The 19185-nt window shown below is 44.0% G+C and overlaps 1 protein-coding gene across 2 annotated transcripts; it reads right to left on the reverse strand.

The window, feature by feature from the left end:
* Nucleotides 1-77: 77 nt before the first annotated feature.
* Nucleotides 78-18102, reverse strand: vdac3 (voltage-dependent anion channel 3). 2 transcript variants are annotated; one of them, NM_001139621.1, is given in 10 exon segments: nucleotides 78-1083; nucleotides 3114-3171; nucleotides 3288-3438; nucleotides 5541-5768; nucleotides 5947-5999; nucleotides 6208-6360; nucleotides 8237-8286; nucleotides 8879-8950; nucleotides 11589-11704; nucleotides 18022-18078. In NM_001139621.1, coding segments are annotated over 8 exon segments (852 nt in total). In that variant the 5' UTR covers nucleotides 8946-8950; nucleotides 11589-11704; nucleotides 18022-18078; the 3' UTR covers nucleotides 78-991.
* Between the last annotated feature and the right edge of the window lie 1083 nt (nucleotides 18103-19185).

Below are 19185 nucleotides of genomic sequence, written 5' to 3' on the forward strand. Positions count from 1 at the left end.
TGCTCGACATATGATGGTATTACTACCATGACTTTAAACAAAGATACGTAATAATTGTGAATACAGGACACTCAAAGTGTTTGACAATCTTCTTTATTCCTTAAAGTCAGTTTGAGGTTTCAACTATCAACAACCTTCCCTCTTCCGAGCACAGACACAACATTACATAATGTGGTAGATAGAATTCAAAGATGAAAAGACAAAAAAGAAACATGACAAAGAGGTTTGGAAAATATCCACACATGGCTCTATGTCTTCTCAAAACTCTGAACCACAAGAAGAGAATTTGGAAAAAGGAAATCAACCAGTCGCCTATTTTTAATAGAGTTCTAAACTACCGGTACCCATTTTATTCCAGTATGCTCGTATCATTGTGTCACTGAAAGTGATCATCCGCCCACAGAAAGGCCTGTAAAGGTCTATATGTCTGGGACAGGGGAACATCATGAAATGTAAAAATAAGTTGTTCCTTCAAATAAACTCCCTGCTGGCTTTGATAGACTCAATAGAATGTACCACACATAGACAAAGTCTACTGTCAATCTCATTCAAGTCAAAAGTAAATTAAATACATGATCTCAGGCAAAGTGAAATTATACCACACAATAAAACCCTACTAAAAAGGTGCTTACGACCCCATCTCACAAAGAAAAGGAGAAATGTCTGCTTTTAGGGAGGAAGTAGAACACAAGGTTGACTTGTGACCATATTCTCCATATATTACACCACTTTGGACCAGAGCCCTATATGAAGTAGTCATAAGTAGTATACTATCTGGTGAAAGGGTTTGTAATGTTTCTTTACGTACTGGTATTGCTAAGGAGATGATACAGAGAGATGGTGAACCAAAAAAACAACTGGGTTCTCAACAGTACTGGAGGTCTCAGAGGGTTATGGCCAAAAGACTCAGGAGGTGTGTGTGGCATACAGAGGTGGAGATGTGTCAGGTGTCCTTCTCTTCTCTCATCCCCTTCTCCTCTTCCCTCCATCCTTATGCCTCCAGCTCAAAGCCCATGCCAACCTTGTGACCGCCTGCATTGAAGTTTTTTGCATCGATCAGAGCTGAGAGAGTCAGCTTCACTCCTAGAGAGAGAGACACCAGTCTTAACACAGAAAGTACTACTCCTTTCATATATACTGAACAAAAATATAAACGCAATATGCCATTTCAAAGATTTTACTAAGTTACAGTTCATATAAGGAAATCAGTCAATTGAAACAAATTCATTAGTCCCTAATCTATGGATTTCACATGACTGGGAATACAGATATGCATCTGTGTATCACAGATATATTTAAAATAGATTAGGGGGGTGGATCAGAAAACCAATCAGTATCTGGCGTGACCATGATTTGCTACATGCAGTGTGACCCATCTCCTTCACATAGAGTTGGCCTGTGGAATGTTGTCCCACTCTTCTTCAATAGCTGTGCGAAGTTTCTGGATATTGGTGGGAACTGGAACTCGCTGTCGTACATTTCGATCCAGAGCATCCAAAGCCTGCTCAATGGGTGACATGTCTAGTGAGTATGAATGCCATGGAAGAACTGGGACATTTTCAGCTTCCAGGAACTGTGTACAGATCCATGCGACATGGGGCTGTGCATTATCATGCTGAAACAGTGGCGATTTTAACATGTACATCTTGGGGCAAACTCAAAAAAATAATCTTAGATGCAATACATTAATTGCAATATAACATTGCCCACAGACTGTTAGGGCCTACATAACGCTTTCCCAACTGCAGAGCTTTCTTTTTAGCACCATGGAGTGAATTCTTACCACTGCTACACCTGCCTATCAACGGAGCCTTGTCTGGCAGCGAAACAGTTCATTCAGCCTCATTTACTGCCTTTAAAAAAGAATAGCTGATATGGCTGACTTGCTTAAAAATCTGGTTACTACTGACAATTGAGATGTACAAACTATGGCATAAGGGGACGACGAGCGGATAAGAGAGAATCCGTCATTTCGATTAAGACATTAAGACGGACGTATTCAATATAACTATTTGTTCAGCACTTTTGAAATGTACAGCGACAGAATTCGAACATGGGCCATTCTTACAGTATTATCCCTGTGCACAAAGTCAGAACCGGAGGATAAATAAAGGGTGCATATAAGCAGACAATGAAAGCTCTTACAATATTAGATGACTACATTTCTCTACAAATTCTTATTTACAATGACAGCCTACCCTGGGAAAACCTTAACCCGGACGATGCTGGGCCAATTGTGCGCTGCCCTATGGGATTTCCAATCACGGCCGGTTGTGAAACAGCCTGGAATTGAACCAGGGTCTGTAGTGATGCCTCCAGCACTGAGATGCAGTGCCTTAGACCGCTGCGCCACTCGGGAGCCCCGAAATTTATGCACCAGCATACAAGAAATGTTTGGTCTCACCTTGTTGTGCTGTGCTCACTTGAACAGGAAGGTGGCGTGGCGATCCTTGTGGGCAAATTTTGTCATAAAACTTTGTCATCAAAGTCTCTGGATTAATTCTCTGGATTAATAGTGCATTCTCTGGATTAATAGTGCTTTCAAGACAACTGGGAACTGGGAAAAAAACAAGGTCGAATCATGACGTCAATGATCTTCAGGTCGGAGCTGTAGAAAGAGGCCCGAGTTCCCGACTTGGAATTCCGAGTTGGATGACCATACAAAACACATTTTCCCAGTCAGAGCTATTTTTTTTTCAAGTTCCCAGTTGTCTTGAACTCACTGAAGTCTGAGATTTCCCAGTTGTTTTGAAGGCAGCAGAAGTCATGCTGGATTGACAGCATGGCCAATGTATTCAACCTTTTCTGGCCCATGGCATGTGAATGGTTATCCTTTTAAGCTTGGAAAAGAAACCCTTAAACCCAGGACCACACACCCACTCCACTGAATAGCAGGCTAGAGTTGCTTTGCAATGCTTGCAGTTAGCCACTGATTCCTTCAAAACCACTCATTGTTGAATTTGTGATTTCCAACTTGTTGTGTAATGTTTATGTCCAATGGGCGATGAGCACCGATACGTTTTATCTGTAATTTCTCTTCATATGACAAAGATTGAAAAGGATTAGCTCGGCATCTGGTAGATACAGGTAAAGGTTAAGGTGATTTGAGTTACCTGGCCGGAGGGCCTGTGTGTAGCCGACTCCAATTAGACTGGCGTTATTGACTTTGGCCTGCAGGGGGAGACAGACAGACACAGAGGTGAGACAAGCACGCATTTGGCTGGTTGTGTGGTTCTAGTCCTGGCATTATGGACAGGTATGTGGTTCTGTGTGGTTGTGGTACTCACAGACAGGGAAGCGTCCTTATCCAGCTGGTATTTGGCTCCGATGCCGAAGCGTGTGTTGTTGCTGCCGGCCGTCCAGGCCAGGTTGATGGCTGTTTCCAGGTGGCAGTTCACCTTCTGGTAGATGGAGCCACCAAACTCTGTACCATCGTTACTGAGAGGACAAAACATCATGGGCTTATTCAGTACGGTGCTACATAGGTTTTAAATTAACTTCTGGTGGATCATGACTGGTCAGTTGGCAAATGTAACACAGAAGTAATAGAAATAATGAAACGCATGGAGAAAGCAACCTCTGCTGGTCAGTGGTTAGGTTAGAGTCAGGGTTGGGGATAGTGGTTAGGTTAGAGTCAGGGTTGGGGATAGTGGTTAGGTTAGAGTCAGGGTTGGGGATAGTGGTTAGGTTAGAGTCAGGGTTGGGGATAGTGGTTAGGTTAGAGTCAGGGTTGGGGATAGTGGTTAGGTTAGAGTCAGGGTTGGGGATAGTGGTTAGGTTAGAGTCAGTGTTGGGGATAGTGGTTAGGTTAGAGTCAGGGTTGGGGATAGTGGTTAGGTTAGAGTCAGGGTTGGGGATAGTGGTTAGGTTAGAGTCAGGGTTGGGGATAGTGGTTAGGTTAGAGTCAGGGTTGGGGATAGTGGTTAGGTTAGAGTCAGGGTTGGGGATAGTGGTTAGGTTAGAGTCAGGGTTGGGGATAGTGGTTAGGTTAGAGTCAGGGTTGGGGATAGTGGTTAGGTTAGAGTCAGTGTTGGGGATAGTGGTTAGGTTAGAGTCAGTGTTGGGGATAGTGGTTAGGTTAGAGTCAGTGTTGGGGATAGTGGTTAGGTTAGAGTCAGTGTTGGGGATAGTGGTTAGGTTAGAGTCAGTGTTGGGGATAGTGGTTAGGTTAGAGTCAGGGTTGGGGATAGTGGTTAGGTTAGAGTCAGGGTTGGGGATAGTGGTTAGGTTAGAGTCAGTGTTGGGGATAGTGGTTAGGTTAGAGTCAGGGTTGGGGATAGTGGTTAGGTTAGAGTCAGGGTTGGGGATAGTGGTTAGGTTAGAGTCAGGGTTGGGGATAGTGGTTAGGTTAGAGTCAGGGTTGGGGATAGTGGTTAGGTTAGAGTCAGGGTTGGGGATAGTGGTTAGGTTAGAGTCAGGGTTGGGGATAGTGGTTAGGTTAGAGTCAGTGTTGGGGATAGTGGTTAGGTTAGAGTCAGGGTTGGGGATAGTGGTTAGGTTAGAGTCAGGGTTGGGGATAGTGGTTAGGTTAGAGTCAGGGTTGGGGATAGTGGTTAGGTTAGAGTCAGGGTTGGGGATAGTGGTTAGGTTAGAGTCAGGGTTGGGGATAGTGGTTAGGTTAGAGTCAGGGTTGGGGATAGTGGTTAGGTTAGAGTCAGGGTTGGGGATAGTGGTTAGGTTAGAGTCAGTGTTGGGGATAGTGGTTAGGTTAGAGTCAGTGTTGGGGATAGTGGTTAGGTTAGAGTCAGTGTTGGGGATAGTGGTTAGGTTAGAGTCAGTGTTGGGGATAGTGGTTAGGTTAGAGTCAGTGTTGGGGATAGTGGTTAGGTTAGAGTCAGGGTTGGGGATAGTGGTTAGGTTAGAGTCAGGGTTGGGGATAGTGGTTAGGTTAGAGTCAGTGTTGGGGATAGTGGTTAGGTTAGAGTCAGGGTTGGGGATAGTGGTTAGGTTAGAGTCAGGGTTGGGGATAGTGGTTAGGTTAGAGTCAGGGTTGGGGATAGTGGTTAGGTTAGAGTCAGGGTTGGGGATGGGGATGGTGGTTAGGTTAGAGTCAGGGTTGGGGATAGTGGTTAGGGGTAGTAGTTAGGGTCAGGGATAGTGGTTAGGGGTAGTAGTTAGGGTCAGGGTTGGGGGTAGTGGTTAGGGGTAGTAGTTAGGGTCAGGGTTGGGGGTAGTGGTTAGGGGTAGTAGTTAGGGTCAGGGTTGGGGGTAGTGGTTAGGGGTAGTAGTTAGGGTCAGGGTTGGGGGTAGTGGTTAGGGGTAGTAGTTAGGGTCAGGGTTGGGGGTAGTGGTTAGGGGTAGTAGTTAGGGTCAGGGGTAGTGGTTAGGGGTAGTAGTTAGGGTCAGGGGTAGTGGTTAGGGGTAGTAGTTAGGGTCAGGGTTGGGGGTAGTGGTTAGGGGTAGTAGTTAGGGTCAGGGTTGGGGGTAGTGGTTAGGGGTAGTAGTTAGGGTCAGGGATAGTGGTTAGGGGTAGTAGTTAGGGTCAGGGGTAGTGGTTAGGGGTAGAAATGAAGGTTAGGGTTAGGAGTTGTGGTACTCACACGTTGGTGTGGAGCTGGAAGTCCCCAGCCTTGTATCCCAGGGCAAAGTTGTTCTGGGCCAGTTTAGACTTGGCTGTGTCGAAGGCCATCTGGTACCCGGCCAGCCAGCCCTCGTAGCCCAGCACGGCAGCAGCGTGGACCGTGGGGCCGGCCATGTCAAAGTCCAGGTCACAGCCCAAGTTGATGAAGTCGCGCTTGTAGCCAGTCTTCAGCTTGGCACTCTTCTTACTGCAGACAGAGAGGAAGGGGCCAGATTAAAGTAGAGAGGGTGTCAGGCTTCATGTGACATTATGGGCCGTATTACATCAATACTGGTGCTGTGATTATTTCAAAATCCTTCATGTTCATGTGCACTACTAAAGATTAGGCGGGGAGGTAAAGATTGATCAGTGAGTGATCAGCTTACCCAGTGTTGGGCACAAACGACGAGTCCAGGGCCAGCTTCAAGCCCTTAGCCAGCTACAGACATACAGGATAGAGGAGGTATATCACATATCGTTGAACAGAAGACACAAAACAATATGAACAATATGGTTAATAATAGTACTGACTTTCAAACGTTGCGTATATATACCCGTTTTCATTGAATTAGTCAATATCAAGTGCTGTCAGGGGATGGTTAAGTGTAATGTGACCTGGTTTTAGGCTGAACTGGTTTCAAACTCACCTGGTCCTCCATGGAGACCTCTGTGGTCAGGGTGTTGTCTGTGTTCCATTTCTGAGTGAAGCTCAGGCCCAGCTCCTTCACCTTGTACTTGGTCTCCAGGTTACCTGCTGCCTTCCCTGTGTCTGTGTTACTGGAGCCTGAGGTTGCAAACTCCTGAGAGAAGGAAGGAGAGGGGCGGGAGAGAGAGGAGGTAGGGGGGTTGGAGAAGGAGAGGGGCGGGAGAGAGAGGAGGTAGGGGGGTTGGAGAAGGAGAGGGGCGGGAGAGAGAGGAGGTAGGGGGGTTGGAGAAGGAGAGGGGCGGGAGAGAGAGGAGGTAGGGGGGTTGGAGAAGGAGAAGGGCGGGAGAGAGAGGAGGTAGGGGGGTTGGAGAAGGAAGGAGAGGGGTGGGAGAGAGAGGAGGTAGGGGGTTGGAGAAGGAGTGGGGCGGGAGAGAGAGGAGGTAGGGGGTTGGAGAAGGAGAGGGGCGGGAGAGAGAGGAGGTAGGGGGGTTGGAGAAGGAGAGGGGAAATGAGGGATGGTTAATAGCAGAAAAGTAAGAGAGCACAGCAGAAGAAACTGGAGCAAGGGAGAGAAAAGAGAAGGGGAACTGATACAGAAGAGTCGTCTTAACGAGAGCTTAGCATACTCCTCACTGAAGAGAGAAAGATATATATAAAGAGAGAGAAACAGCAATTCCTCTCAGGTTTGCATGACTTGTTATAGCCAGTAGCTACTATTTTGAGTAGTGGTAGATACCCTTAAGCAGTGATCACCAACATTGGTCCTGGACAGTGTCCAGGCTTTTGTTCCACCCAGTACACCTGCTTTAACTAATCAACTAATCATCTAGACCTTTAGTAGTTGAATCAGGTGTGTTAGTGCTGAGCTGGAACCAAATCTAGTGTTGATGACCACTGTGTTAGACACTGGGGGAATCCATGGAGAGGTGAGTGGGGAAATGATGCTAGGAGAAGGCTGTGAGCTGAGGGAAGAGACCCTGTTTGTTGGTCAAGCCAGTCATCTAGTCACTGGCCGACCAGTAACCAGTAACCTATAGAGCAGTAACCTGGCCACTTAGACCACTCTAAAGGTGTGTGTGTCTATGGAGAGGAGTTAATGATGTTATAGTTTTAGCAGTGTAGGGGGAATGGTATCAATCAGCTGGGACACTGCTGCAAGAAAGCCTGCTCCACACAAACACACACACACACACCCTTACCATCTGACAATGGAAGTCCAGAGAGGAAGCAGAAAAAAGGCAAAGGAAGAGAGAGGCAGAGAGTTAAGTCAGCACCACACAGGTATTCACACTCAATCACTTTTCCACTCTTTCAGAAAGAAGATAAGATTCTCATTTACATATTGTATACCAGAGACACCAACTCTGCACCAATGTGTTTGAACTGTGAATCAGAGCTGTACAATCTCTCATTTTACAAGATAAGGTTCAGTTTTCGGAGAAGTCCAAGTAAAGTGTATTTCATGAGTCTTCTTGGTGATTGAATTTAGTCAGAGGGAGAGTTAGATTAGTTATCCAAACTGGAAATATACATATCCAACATGTGTACAGGTGAAAATTAGATGAAGATAATGACACACACCAACCTAAATAATCCTGCACAGAGTAATGATACCCCTAACACTTTTAAGAGAGGACAACTGACAGTTTCAGAAAACAACAATGCTATGAGCGGGATCCATTTTGTTCGAACGTATAAGGAGATTCCAGTAAGATAGACAGTGATGTACCAAGCTGAGTTAAACAGTCGGCCAGACTCTCCGACAGACACACACAAACACCACCAGCAGACAGACAGTGAGTCAGCCATTTTGACTGTCCTGCTCAGCCCTGAGGCACTAGGGCCTAGACATGAGGCTTACAGGGCCAGACGACACGCACACACATGCAAACACTCAAATGAATGGGTCACTCGGATCGAGTGAAGCCTAAATGTAATAATTACCCTCCTAAAATATGAGAGAGAGAGAGTGATCCTAAAATATGAGAGAGAGAGAGAGAGAGAGAGAGAGAGAGAGAGGTTGTACTTACAACTCCACTCTGGGCCTTTGTCTTTAGGTCCAGTTTCACGATTCCAAAGCCTAGAGAGAAAAAGAGGGGGAAGAGAAAAAATATGTCTCTATTCATGGTCCTGTATGGCTCAGTTGGTAGAGCAAGGCACTTACAACACCAGGATTAAAGTCACTTTGGATAAAAAGCATCTGCTAAATGGCATATATCATATACTGTATATTTTAAAAATAGAGGAGCAAACCACATTTGGACCTTCGTTATTGGATACATAATTTACATGACTGTTTTCAATGAGGGTCATCCAAGCTTTCAAGCTTCACAGTTGTGAAAAAAAGAACATTTGCAGAAAAGTTGATCTAATAGTAAGAAAGAAAGATGACGAGGCACTGTTTGACTCATTATGACTGAGGATGAAACTCGTCTAAACACACAGAGTCCCAGCCCCCATCCCCTGACGGTTGTAAATCAAAGGCTAGAGGTCACACAGTCCTGGATGACCAGCTGAGGTTTATAGTTTCAGAGGGAGAGAGAAAGAGAGAGAGCGAGAGAGAGAGAGACAGATGTTGACGTTATCCTAAGAGCGTACAGACATGAAATATGCAGGTGTCTCCTCCCTTTCTCCTTGTGTGTGGTGGTGGAGGGGGTGATTTGATGACTCACCATAGCCCTTGCCGAAGATGTCTTTGGCTGCTTTTCCCAGGTCCGAGTATGCAGGAGGAACTGCCATGGCGACTGTGGAGAGCGATGGACACATTAGGGTGCATCTCTGATACTACAACATCACTTCTTTAACTCACAGGAGGCAAAAGGCTGGTCAAACGGAGCGCCCACTACAGCACACATCACACTTCTACGCAGAAAAGGTCCAACACAGCACCTATCTATAACTTCACACAGAACACAGCTGTGTTCTAGTAAAGTGGCTTTGAACTCAAACAAACACACACAGCATCTAGGCCTACACACAGTGTCCACACAGCATCTAGGCCTACACACAGTGTCCACACAGCATCTAGGCCTACACACAGTGTCCACACAGCATCTAGGCCTACACACAGTGTCCACACAGCATCTAGGCCTACACACAGTGTCCACACAGCATCTAGGCCTACACACAGTGTCCACACAGCATCTAGGCCTACACACAGTGTCCACACAGCATCTAGGCCTACACACAGTGTCCACACAGCATCTAGGCCTACACACAGTGTTCACACAGCATCTAGGCCTACACACAGTGTCCACACAGCATCTATCTATGCATTCACCGTCATACACACCACACGCTGCTCTAGAAGGTTTTTCAACAGAAGTAAACACACACACCAACATACACCACACAGGGTCTACTAACTAGTGGATCTACAGGCCCACTAATGCCTTCCTCTTGGTAAGGTGCTCACACAATCCTTGACGGTGTCCTAAATAATATTCACATTAGTATACTCGGCTATTCAGTATGAATGGCAAATTCATTGCATAATACTAAAGTAGTTTCCAAAGTTGTGTTGGAGCCTTGTCACTGAGCTAAATTTGGGAATCTTATTCTCTTTTATAAAGGTGTGCTTTGTAAAATCAATGTACTGTCAAGTACTGACGGCCGGGCCAGCTACAGTAGCCCTGATCTGGTCTACTGGGCCTGTGATATATTGCTTTTCACTCCCCCCTACATCCCCACTCTAGCCCAGCCAATTGGTTTAACTCCATTTATTCATGGAATCAGTCTATTATCAAACCGCTAGCTAGCACGGTTTAACTTAATGGGATTGACTCTTACACGAGGGAGGGACTGCTTTTCTTTTGACCCCTGCTATACCAGGTAAACATCTCTCTAAATAGGAAACCACATGGCACAGCCTGATTTGGGCCACCTTAAGATTAAAGGAATAGTTTGCCCTAAATCAAAGTCTGTTTGATTTTGGGGTGAACTGTGCCTTTAAAAGCCTGCCACTTCATTGCTTAAATCAGCGCTGTTAGTAGTTAACTGCCTGCGTTGAAGCTGTTAGCGTAAGAAGATGTGGAAGAAGATGTATGCCATATAGCAATCACAGTATACGTCACAGCACTCGCGCTAGTATGCCACTATGCGCTATTGAATGACAGTAAGCCTAAGTCAGAGTTTGGCTGGTCAACAACTATCACCACTGCACACAACTGCACTATGCTAGCTTTTATAATGTCACCAGGGTCCCCTTTGTCTCTGCTTTGATATAAGACCGGTGTGTGTGTGTGTGTGTGTGTGTGTGTGTGTGTGTGTGTTGTGTGTGTGTGTGTGTGTGGTGACTTTGCTGTGGCAGTGTGTCTCTTTCTGCTCTTGATGGTGACTAGGCGCTGTCCCAACACTCCTAATACCTTCCTAACCTTGTCACCTTTCAAGGTCCCGTGTGGCTCAGTTGGTAGAGCATGGTGTTTGCAACGCCAGGGTTGTGGGTTCGATTCCCGCGGGGGACCAGTATGGAGAAAAAATGTATGAAATGTATGCATTCACTACTGTAAGTCGCTCTGGATAAGAGCGTCTGCTAAATGACTAAAATGTACGTTTTTTTTTCCTCAATGACCACTTAAATATATGCCCTTTCAGATTACTGGCTTGTAACGTATCATGTTACCTATCAAGTCCTCACACATCCATAGTTGTGAAGGAATAGAGACCAGGACTGTTGGGAGTGGGAAACAGACCAGTGTTTCTTAAAGGGATACTTCAGGATATTGACAATGGGGCCCTTTAACTACTTCCCAAGAGTCAGATGAAATTGTGGATACCATTTTTAGGTCTCTGTGTCCATTATGAAGAAAGTTAGAGGTAGTTTCGTTAAGCCTGCTAACAGATACCCAAACTGCCCTACCAAGCAAAAAGGCAGTAACTGCTGATAGTGTGGAACTGAGAAAAACTTTTTTTTTACCTTGGTTTAACAGTAACTTTAGGCAGTTACTACTAACATGACGCCCATTTCCTCCAAAACACAATACAATAGAGGCAGGATACTTGTCCACATGATTAAGCGTGTATTTAATGTAGCAAAAATTACATTAACACATTTTCGACCAAATGAGCAGTTACTGTCTTTTTGCTTGGTAGGGCAGCATAGACTTCTAGTCATTGTGCTAAAGCTAGTTATCAATTGTGGTAGCAATAGTTAGCAACTTCCTTCAAACCGCACACAGAGACATAAATATGGCATCCAAAAGTGAATCTGACTCAAAATCCCGAAGTATCCCTTTAAGTACTCTCTGACATTTGTGTTTGTAATACGTGCTAAACATCCGTAACATCTGAATGATAGATTGATCAATCTATTGAGACAGTCCAGGGGACCCTGATGACATCTTTGTCTCCCCACCTCCTGCTCTCCCCACCTCCCTCACTCACCCTTATGGCAACATGGTGCACAGGGAGCTCCTTTGTTCTGAATGGCCTGTGCTGCTGGACTCGCCTCCTCCTTCCTCACCAGTCTCGCCTTCTCTCCTCCTTTGTCTGACATGACTCTTCAGATGTGGGGAAGAGCACAAGGAAGGACAGAAGACTTAGGCATGCAATCTCTCACTGTTTTCACAACAATGCTAGTGGTGGGTGTACTGTGAGGTTGGTCTGCTTTGGCTTAACTGGACTGGACATCTTTGTGTTTTTCATATCGAGTTGTAGGTGCTGCCTTTTGTTGGTAGTGGATTTGGAAAGGATAGCTGAAGCGGTCTCTTAGTTGCATGCCTTATACTGGCATGGTTATCATCAGTCAATGCACCACTGTGAGTGACTCTAAAGCGTCTGATGCAATGAAACTATCACTTTCCTCTGAGCTCTTCACATTTGACAGAACACATTATATATATTATGTAGACACATTATGTATACATCAATGATGTCGCTCTTGCTGCTGGTGATTCTCTGGTCCACCTACGCAGACGACACCATTCTGTATACTTCTGGCCCTTCTTTGGACACTGTGTTAACTAACCTCTAGACGAGCTTCAATGCCATACAACTCTCCTTCCGTGGCCTCCATCTGCTCTTAAATGCAAGTAAAACTAAATGCATGCTCTTCAACCGATCGCTGCCAGCACCTGCCCGCCCGTCCAGCATCACTCCTCTGGACGGTTCTGACTTAGAATTTGTGGACATCTACAAATACCAAGGTGTCTGGTTAGACTGTAAACTCTCCTTCCAGACTCACATTAAACATCTCCAATCCAAAATTAAATCTAGAATCGGTTTCCTATTTCACAACAAAGCATCCTTCACTCATGCTGCCAAACATACCCTCGTAAAACTGACTATCCTACCGATCCTTGACTTCGGCGATGTCATTTACAAAATAGCCTCCAACACTCTACTCAGAAAATTGGATGCAGTCTATCACAGTGCCATCCGTTTTATCACCAAAGCCCCATATACTACCCACCACTGCGACCTGTATGCTCTCGTTGGCTGGCCCTCGCTTCCTATTCGTCGCCAAACCCACTGGCTCCAGGTCATCTATAAGTCTTTGCTAGGTAAAGCCCCACCTTATCTCAGCTCACTGGTCACCACGGCAGCACCCACCCGCAGCACACGCTCCAGCAGGTTTATTTCACTGGTCACCCCCAAAGCAAATTCCTCCTTTGGCTGCCTTTCCTTCCAGTTCTCTGCTGCCAATGACTGGAACGAATTGCAAAAATCACTGAAGCTGGAGACCCATATCTCCCTCACTAACTTTAAGCACCAGCTGTCAGAGCAGCTCACAGATTACTGCACCTGTACATAGCCCATCTGTAAATATCCCATCCAACTATCTCATCCCCATACTGTTATTTATTTTTATTTGTTTACTCCTTTGCACCCCAGTATCTCTACTTGCACATTCAGCTTCTGCACATCTATCACTCCAGTCTCTATCACTCCAGTGTTTAATTGCTAAATTGTAATTATTCCGCCACTACGGCCTATTTATTGCCTTACCTCCCTTATCTTACCTCATTTGCACACACTGTATATAGACTTTTTTTTCCATTGTGTTATTGACTGTATGTTTTGTTTATTCCATGAGTAACTCTGTGTTGTTGTTTGTGTCCCACTGCTTTGCTTTATCTTGGCCAGGTCACAGGTCGTAAATGAGAACTTGTTCTCAACTAGCCTACCTGGTTAAATAAAGGTGAAATAAATAAACTATTTTTAAAATGATCAGTTCCCCATGTGCACGTCTCCAGGGCAAGGCCTGTAACCATTAGGCTAATACTTAGGGTGTCCAATCAAAAACCCATCTTTTGACCAATGGTAAAATAATATGTTAATTGTGTCGATAATCCTCTAAGAAAACCAGTGGTCCAAACCTCATGTCTCTATCATAATCCGTAAGAAATGTGTTGGTGTTTTTACCCTTGTAGTGTGATAAAGATTAGGGAGATTAAATCAATGGAGGCCAGAGAAAAAAGTGGCCAAAAATCAGGAAAATAGCATTTAGGCTGGATGCTGTGCAAGAATTAAGGCACCTGACAGGCTTACCATTGAACTCCTCATCTTTCTTCTCGAATTTCTTCATATTTTAGTATACACTGTTCATATTAATAGGAAGTTCCTGATCATTTTGGAGGACTTCTCACAAAAACAAATATCTCTGTGAAAACGGAGCACTGAGCAGAATCAACTTGGAAGACAAGGTCCACAAAATATAAAATCCTCGAAAGTTTCAGCGAGAAAGCTGCACCGCTTTGTCAACAGAGCTCAGTGCTTATTATTGAATGTATTAGGTTACGAAATCCAACTTTTTGGATATAATGTTAAATGTTCCCTATGTTAATAGTTCACCTAATTTCAGTTTGTGACAAAACAAATAAGTATTGTGTAGAGAATCATTGTACCATCTAAACCGCTGTGAAATATCTTTTGCATAACAAAAAATATTGTATTTTCAGCTGTTTGAAGCTGGTGTACAAAACCGAAAGTAAAAGAAGCAAAAACAAAACTTAAGCAAAGGAAGCATAGAAATAGCACACCTAGAACATATATACCGCTTCTTAAACTTGCTTTCAATGAAAATGACAGATCTATAACTAACATTTCTGTGTGTATTTGGCTGTGTCGCACAAAAAGTGACATATTGCAGCTTTAAATGATATGTTAGAGAAAGACCCCATTGAATGATTCAGAAAATGAAAAATCATATTTGTCTTGGTAAAATGTATTTTATAACATAAGGAAGTGAAATGACATCACCAAAGCACGTTTTCACCCACTCTGGGCAGAGTGGGTGGACACCTTATAATACTGAACCAGAGGGTGTGTCCTCAGCACTGATAAAGCAGTGCTCTATGGCCCGAAGAGAACTGCTGATATGTTTATCACCCAAAGGGCCCAGGGCTGTATAGATGACAAACACACACCACCTATGACAACATCTGATGATCTGGTAACATACACACACCTTACTGTGGTACCGAGAACATCTGGTGATTTGGGGACACAGTGGTGAGGTGGATGATATGTTTCCGTGGTGATGGTTACCCTGGTGTCACTGGGATTTTAGACTCACTCACTCACTACCACGTACGCACGCACACACGCACACACACACACACACACACACCTCACTCCATAATGTGAGTGATTAGATGAGAGCAATCCTGTCCTCTGTCTGTCTCAGTGCTGTTGTCTATGCTCAGGGACTTTATGACAGGGGGCATTCTGCAGACCCAGCACGGTTTGGGATCTGTCTTTATCATTTACACCCCCCCTTCTCACTTCCATTCCTCCTTACTCAGTCCCTTATTCCCAGCTTCCTCACCCTCTCCTTCCCCCTTCCCCTTCTCCCCCTGACCCCTGTTCTATAAATAACCCAGGTGGACTTGACACCATGCCTCATATGACCATGCCATTTTGAAATGGGTGCTTTACCCCTCTACCTCCTGCTACCCTATCCTCACACACACCTCGTCACTCCTACTCAACCCACACCACCATAGACACACACTCTTTCCTATCACCACCCTTGACTCCTACTTTCCTCTCTCTTGACTTCCTCACTTCCCCCATCTCTCTCTCTCTCTCTCTCTCTCTCTCTCTCTCTCTCTCTCTCTCTCTCTCTCTCTCTCTCTCTCTCTCTCTCTCTCTCTCTCTCTCTCTCTCTCTCTCTCTCTCTCTCTCTCTCTCTCTCTCTCTCTCTCTCTCTCTCTCTCTCTCTCTCTCTCTCTCTCTCTCTCTCACTCACTCACTCACTCACTCACTCACTCACTCGCCTCCTCTGACCCCTTCACTAGCCTGTCCCCCAAACAAATGTCAAACGCACATTCACTGATCTCCAGGGGTCACAAGGACATTCATAAATCAGCTATGCACAGAACAGGAAAACATGTGCACACTCAGAGAACAACATGGCTGACCCAAATGACTAGATGAACATAACGAAATGTAGATACCAGACAGCCAGTATTCACCATTGTATTCCTGGGTCTTTATGCTATTCAAACAAAAGAAGCACCACTGTTGGGGATATCAGTCAGCTGCAAAAGTTATTATCATGCCAGCCCAGAGACATTGTTTTGGTGATGAAGACAGACTAGTGTGACGACCCTCCCACCCTGTCTGCCATATTCTTTCTCTTTGATCTTGTTTTCCTTATTAGGATGTCGGTGGGCGGAGCTGGGAGGGTCGTCAGCGAAATGGGACACACCTGGGCTCGGGTTTGTGCCGGGATAAATACACCTTTTCCTGATTCATTGAGGAGACTCTATCCATGCAGACACACTGTTGGATTTTGGATGTGGCATTTTTGTTTGTTTGTTTGTTTGTTTGTTTGTGCACCTTTCAACACCCCTCATTATCACATCTATGCACGCAACCAATCACTTACACTACTGACTACACACACACACAGCATTGTTTATTGTATATAGGTTACTTCAGTTAATAAATATATTTTTGTTATTCCTTATCGCCATGTTGTCTCCCTCTGTTACGGGCTACGAGCCGGTTCATGACACTAGGGACAGGCGAGGGTGATGCTTTACTTAAGGTCTGCTTATAAATGGCTTAAAGCTGCAGTATGTACTTTTTTGGACGACCTGACCAAATTCACATAGATTTCTCATTGAAAGCAAGTATATGAAGCGGTAGATCTGTTCTATGTGAAATACTTCTATGCTTAAGTTTAATTTTTGCATCTTTTACTTTCCTTTTTGTAGACCGGCTGAAAATACTTTTTGGTTATTGAAAATTTATTTCACAGCGGTTTAGATGGTACAATGATTCTCTACACTTGCATGTTTTGTCACATAAACTGAAATTAGGCGAAGTATTCAAATGTTTTCATCCTAGAAATGGAGGAGCGATTTCTGCATATTGCACCTTTAAAAACCATTATTTTATATTGCTTTGCTACTCATTAGTTATGTGGAATGTGTGCGTGTGAGATAAGGTCGAAGGCAGTCAAATTAGGCTACACCTAGTGAATTTATAGCCTGAATATACAGTGGTGCATGGGTTAGCTGTGGCTACCACATGGCCTACTCAACAGGTAGCCTAGCAGAAAGGTCACTGGTTAGAATCCCCGAGCCGACTAGGTGAAAAATCTGATGTGCCCTTGAGAAAGACACTTAAGCTAATTGCTCCTGTAAGATGCTCTGGATAAGAGCATCTACTAAATGACCAAAATGTAAATTCCTGCCAGGCATTTCAGGACAGCCATTTTCCTATAGGGGTTGATATTCAGCCTGTGTACATGGAGCTAAATATTAATCTGCTCAACACTATAGGTAGCCAAGGAACCTAGAATGTGATTAACAGCGTTCTTTTACCATTGAACGTACTATCACTGGCTATAGGCCTACTCTCTTCAGGCTTATTAAAATGACTAAAAGGACTAGGCCTACTGCTTCAGACACTACCAGAAAAAGAAGCAAGGCTTGGATCATTATTTGCTGTCCATAGGTGCAATTGGATTTCAGAACTTCGGAGAGCGACAAGAGGCTGTCAGGGGTTTATAAATAGGAAAACACCTATTGTGCAATCGTACAACCACACTTACTGTGATTACTTTTTTTTTCACAATGACTTGAAATTCCAAATCGTATTCACTTTCATTTCTGTTGTGGGCCGACCTTCTGGCCATGGATTATTGAATTGCTGCGTGTTACATCAGAACCAGCGTGCGTAAAGAGCATTGTGCCAACACGAGGATAAACCTAACCCTCTTTGTATCTGGGGCACAAACCATGCTGTTAATGGGAATTCAGATTTACAAAACATTTTATAAAAACACTGACACTAGATTATATAGGGCGTAATTTATGGGCTCATATATATTGCCCTTTGGAATAGAAAGATGGCTAGCCTAGGTCTCCATTGTTCATAGTTCAATGCATTGCTCATGTTTGCAAAAAACTATAGTGCTAGAACCAGATACTCTGGGGAAAAAATTACAATTCACAAAATCTACAATTTAATTGATTTACAATGTAATATTCTGCTGAAATTCTGAGACTGTAATTGGCACTAAACGTGAAATACCGTGAGCAATGCTCACTAGTTAGCGTCAAATGTATTATAGGCAATATAATCCGTTTATTCATAGCCTATAATTAACCTACATAGCCTAGTGATATCTACTTTGTCCGAATGTTGTAATGCCTGAATATCTAAAAGTGCTGAGACTTATGCAGTTGTCAGACAGTCAGGCCTGGCCTGTCCTGAAACCCTACTATCCTGTAGCCTACCACACTGTACTCTCGCTTCCACACTTTCAGCCATCTAAACAACAATCAAATAAGTTAAATATTATTTCAGTATCACTCCACTAGCCGAGATTAAAATATCGTTGGTGTTATGAATTCCCTACCTAGTTTGCAGGGCGATGCACGGAGTTTCAGAACGGTCTGGGTCTCACGCAATAGGGCAGAGTGAAGGAGAAAGAGAAAGCAGAGGGGCGGACTGAGCAGGCGCAATCAGACGACAAAGAGGGCGGGGTCGTTGTATAATTGTCATTGTGCAAAGAGAGGTAGCCTACAAAACAAGCCGACTGTTTTCCAAAGCTTGTTTATTTTTTGCAGGCAGTGGCGTCATGCACCCCCCCCCCCCAAAAAAATCTGAGGGGGCATAAATTACATGAGGATGGCTGGGGAGGTGGCCGCCCACAGTCAGGAAGTTGGAGAATTTAGCATTTTTCAAACACCTAAAACTGCCTTTTCCTGCTATCTAGAGCCATAATCATTATGCTTAATTCGATGTAAAAAAATATAGTTTTCTGCATATCTAAGCATACCTCTTGAGGTGTCTGTATCCTCCTGTTTTTTTAAAAGAAACTAAATATGTGTCTCTGCATCTTTGCTAAAATCTGGGTAAAAGATTGAAAGGAATGTGTCTACCAACTTAGCAGGCATACCAGCTAAGATAACTTGACTCATAGTCTGAAATGGCTTCTTGGTAGCTAGGTATTATAATAATAATAATAATATATTTATTTTAGAGCTAACGCTTTCATTCCAAGTAGAATTTCAAAGTCGCTTTAAAAACAAAATAAACCAAAAACAATTTAAAGCTACAATATGTAACTTTTTGGGTGATCTGACCAAATTGACATTAAAATGTAAGTAATAGATCTTTCATTGACATTTAAAGCAAGTCTAAGAAGCGGTAGATCTATTCTATGTGCACTTTTTCTATACTTCCCGTTCTTAAGTTTAGTTTTTGCTTTTACTTTTGGTTTTATACACCGGCTTCAAACAGCTGAAAATACAACATTTTTGGTTATGGAAAAGATATTCCACAGCGGTGTAGATGTTACAATGATTCTCTACACAATGACTGCTTGTTTGGTCACATTAATTAGACTAACTATTCGAATTTTAGAACCCAAGAAATGGCAGAGCGATTTCTGCATAGTGCATCTTTATCAAAACAAATATAGGGATCTTGCAGTATTTGGGCGATGGCCTTCCACATCTTCAGATGATAGGCAGTTCAGAAAGGTAGTATCTTGTGAACAGGGAGCATAGATGGTACA

Source organism: Salmo salar, chromosome 20, assembly GCF_965601325.2.
Source record: "Salmo salar chromosome 20, fSalSal1, whole genome shotgun sequence".
In the NCBI taxonomy this organism is placed as follows: domain Eukaryota; kingdom Metazoa; phylum Chordata; class Actinopteri; order Salmoniformes; family Salmonidae; genus Salmo; species Salmo salar.